This window comes from Aplysia californica, unplaced genomic scaffold, assembly GCF_000002075.1.
Source record: "Aplysia californica isolate F4 #8 unplaced genomic scaffold, AplCal3.0 scaffold00937, whole genome shotgun sequence".
Lineage (NCBI taxonomy): Eukaryota > Metazoa > Mollusca > Gastropoda > Aplysiida > Aplysiidae > Aplysia > Aplysia californica.
The window spans coordinates 18,779-23,061 of NW_004798207.1; the positions used below are offsets into that span (position 1 = coordinate 18,779).

The 4,283-nt window shown below is 43.3% G+C and overlaps 1 protein-coding gene across 1 annotated transcript in view; it reads left to right on the forward strand.

Moving 5' to 3' along the window:
- LOC101863144 (protein capicua homolog) overlaps positions 1 to 4,283 on the forward strand; it is a gene marked incomplete at both ends in the record, with an annotated part of 20,208 nt that overhangs the window by 14,779 nt on the left and 1,146 nt on the right. Inside the window, 3 exon segments of the mRNA XM_013089373.2 lie at positions 558 to 787; positions 1,817 to 1,923; positions 3,274 to 3,561. Of these exon segments, the coding sequence (XP_012944827.2) occupies positions 558 to 787; positions 1,817 to 1,923; positions 3,274 to 3,561 (625 nt within the window).

Consider the following 4,283-nt stretch of genomic DNA (forward strand, 5'->3'; position numbering starts at 1 on the left):
AGGGGGGGGGGAGATACAGATCCCCAAGGGGGTCACGTCACATCCACAGGTGTCTCAGACGCAGCAGGTGGGTGGTCGGTGGGTGGGTGATTGTGTGGGGGGTGTGGCTATGGCATGGTGTTGGGTGGGGAGTGGTTTATTTTGGTGATGGTGGTGTGTTTGATTGTTGTGATGATTGTGTTTGATCTAGTGGTTGTGATGGATGGTGCAGTGGTTAGTGTAGTAGACTGATCCATCTTAATCTTCAGCACTTTTACTAATGACGTATTTGTGTTCTAAATGCCATTAAACTCTGACTTCTTTCCTATCAAACATCTATTGTCCTTATCTCCTCTTCTTCTTTTTTATGTTTGTAGTTACTCTCTTGGAGCACCTCTAATCTTCTGGTGCTCATATGACCTTATGCAGTTGCGAGCGCCGTAAAACCTGTACTAAAAAAAAACTAAACTCTGACTAAATATGACCGATTTGTGTTCTAAATGCCATTAAACTTTAACCTAATATGACCTATTTGTGTTGCAAGAGCTGTAAAACCCACCCTTTGTGCTTTGTTGCAGGTGGCCATGTTGGTCCAGCCCCCACCAGCCATGACAGCAGGCACAGCCCCGCAACAAGTGCAGACGTTTGCTCAGCCAATCGTGTGCCTGGCGATGGCCACGCCCACCAACATCTCTGGCCTTCAGGCGGCGTCCGGCCCGGCCGCCAGCACCATGGTGACACAGGCGGCCCTCATGCAGGGTGCGGCCAGGCCAGGCCAACAGAGGATTCTCCTGCCTACCTCGCAGAAGTAAGGACTTGACCGTTTGTCCCCGTCTCGTATTTCTGCAGGCTTTTCCTACTCTGCCCTAAATGATCAAACGCCTTCTTTTGTTCACAGCAGTGTCGAGAAAATTAGGAGTTTTTTTGTCAGGGTAACTATTTAAAAATAGAGTTCTTCCGAAATTTGAATTTAAAAACTAGATTTTTTAACACGGGTAGGGTAACCGATTAGGCTTTCGATTGAGAGAATAACCAAATTTGGCTCCAGTATGAAAAAGGCCATTTTGTCAGCTTATACCATTTTGTCGGCTTATGCCAGTACTGTCCTGAGTGTCCTGGGATTGTCCCAGACGGTCGCACAATTTGAGAGACTTATCACAAACACTACACCGCAACCAATTGGACTTGACGTAATTTTGTTAATTGTTTTGTAATCTGAGGTGATATCGTTGTTGGATGTCCCGGGTTGGATTTTGGAAAGAGTTGGCAAGTGGGTGGTTGGCGGGTGCTCTGGTGTGGTTTGCTCCTTCTTTCCTATCAAACATCTATCTTCCTTATCTCCCCTTCTTCTTTTTTATGTTTGTTACTCTCTTGTAACACCTCTAATCTTCTGGCGCTCATGTGACCTTATGCAGTTGCGAGCGCCGTAAACCTCTTCTAAAGCTAAAAAGAGTTGGCAAACCTAGTTTTGCAGATGTTTATATTTCCCTTTGTTGCAGGAACTTTGGTTGTTTGGTTTTTTTTGTATTGTCAGAAAAAAATACAGTCGAGCCTGTATAAATAGTCACTTCCCATTTCCTCCCCTACCCTGCTTTTTACGTTATAATGACACTGAAAGGCATCCACCTTTATTAAGACATCCATCTTTTCCAAACTAAGTCGATAGTACCGTAAAACACCTACTCAATCAATCCATCCATCAATAATCAATCAATCAGTCAACCAGCTTTACCTTGATAATGAGTGGCCGTCTTAGGCAATGGTTGGAGACAATTTCTGTTGTATTTTAATGATAGTTGAGAACATAATTAACACACGACTTATTCCATGTCCCCAGAGTAAACTACATGCCGCAGGCTGTGACCTTGACCTCTGGCGGCAAAGGAGGGGAGACGATCCAGGGGGTGCAGTACGTGCAAGCGTACGTGGGTCCTGTGCAGCCAGGTAAGACGTACTGTTATGTGGGGCAGTGTGCTCAAATCAAGCGCTCGTCAAAATAATGGAAGCCGAGAAACTGGTATATTTTCTGAAGTTTTAAAATTTTTTTTATTGAAGTTTTGTTTTTCAGCTCAGCACCTTTTATGACTATTATAAATACATTTTCCTGTAGATTTTACTGGAAAATGTTGATTAAATGCGTAAAAATGTAAATTTTCAGTTTCCACGGGCACTCAAGCTGAGGAGATAAGTAAACTTTGGCAGCCATTTTTTCACAAATTTTACCTATGAAACCATACGACCCCCACCTCCTTCAATCGCCAATATCTCAACTTGTGTCCAAGATAAATGGGTATTTTTTTCATCTAAAGCAAGGCGAATGGACAGGCTTTAAGATGATACCAATAACTCCATTTTCCCAAAAATTGACGAGCGCCTGATTCTACCTGGTTGTGACACCTATGTGCGTTGACTGATGTGGCTTTGCTTGTCAGTAGTTTGTTCACTCATTCAGTACTGAAAGAAAACCTATGCCCTTAACTGCTGTGCTAAGCAATTCTGGGTAAACCTGTTTGGTTGAGGGTAACTTGGAAAAAAAAGCTTGTAGATCTAGTTTTAAAAAACCCAACAGATTATAGTTTGTTTTTTTTTAAACTTACTTCATTAAATGTTTTTTGCTACTTATTGAGAAGTGAGTGTAGTATCTTGTGGTAGTGTAAGCTTTTATGCCAGTGTGTGAGTCAAGTTTGAACAGCTGTTACGTTTGGGTCTAGATCTAGCCATGAGACTCTATCGTGGTTCCGGTATTGGTTGTCTTGTTATTGTCGTCAAAGTCAAAGCCACTTTCAACACATGACGTACTGTTCAGTAACACCTCTTATCTTCTTAGTTTTAGTTTTAGTAGAGGTTTTACGGCGCTCGCAACTGCATAAGGTCATATGAGCGCCAGAAGATTAGAGGTGTCACAAGAGAGTAACAAACATAAAAAAGAAACAGGGGGAGTTAAGGACGATAGATGTTTGATAGGAAAGAAGGAGCAAACCACACCAGAGCACCCGCCAACCACCCACCCTCTTATCTTCGCCACTTTTAGGACCTTGTTGTGTTACTCGTTCTGAAAAACTTTCCCAAAACCAAACAAACAATAATGTTACCCAAACCGACCCTGAGCACAAGACTTAGTTGTCCAATGTCTGTATTCCCAAAACCAAAAAAACCCAATAATGTTACCCAAAACCGACCCTGAGCACAAGACTTAGTTGTCCAATGTCTGTATCCAGAGTCTCAAGAAATGTTGACTCCTTTTTTGTTATCGTGACCTCTAACCTTTTTACCTACACTCCGCCGCCCCCTCAGGTCAACAGTTGCTGGTCCAGCAGTCTCCAACTGCAGCCCCTAACCCCGCCCTAAGCCCCGCCCCGGCCACGCCCACCACACAGGTCCACGCCCCAGTGGGCGGGGCTGGACAGATCCAGCTGACAGGTGCCCCGCCCACTTCCCAGCTGCACATCACCGGGGCAACGGTCGGCCAAGTGACAGGGCTGGGGGCTCCCGGAGCTGCCCTGCAGTTAGCCCCGAAACAGATCCACAGCCTGGTGACGGCCCAGTCCCCACCGCAGACTTCAGGGTCAAAGTTTTTCCATGGTTAGTTGCGGCTTTTGAGTCATCAACAATAATGATAATAATTATGATAATGATAATTAATAGTATTATATATCATTTATCTAGCGCTCAATCCCGATTAAAGAACTCCGGCATTGGCACTTATATGACCTTATTGTGTTGCAAGTGCCGTAAAACTCTTACTAAAACTAAAAGAACTCAGGCATCTATTGTCTCCTTATTGTCTTATGTTACTCTCTTGTCACCTCTAATCTTTCACTTTTATATGCGCTATATGTGTTGCAAGTGCCGTAAAACTCTTACTAAAACCAAAAACTGACGAAAGCAGGCTCTGAGTACTCTACAAATACACTAGCAACTCATGTTATACAGTACATTGCATTCTGACGAAAAACATCTCTCAATTTATCTCATTCATCTAAAAATAACCCCCGAAAAAGAAAAAAAAGGAGACGAAAAAGGATGTTTATCATGCCCATATTTCTGGGCATAATGCTGTATCCTGTAGGCCTTGGACTAATCCACATCAGTCCTGACTTCCAAAATGGTCTAAATTGTGTCAATGTGGGTCTAAAACGTTTTCAATTAAAGTTTACAACTGCCCCAAAATTATCTTTTGGCACCCTGTGCCTTTCTTTTAAAAGGTGGGTGGTTGGAGGGTGCTACTGGTAGGTCCTTCTTCTTTTCTTTCCCTCCCTTGTTTCTGTCTTTCAACCTTGCTTTTTTCGAGCTCTTAAAGATTG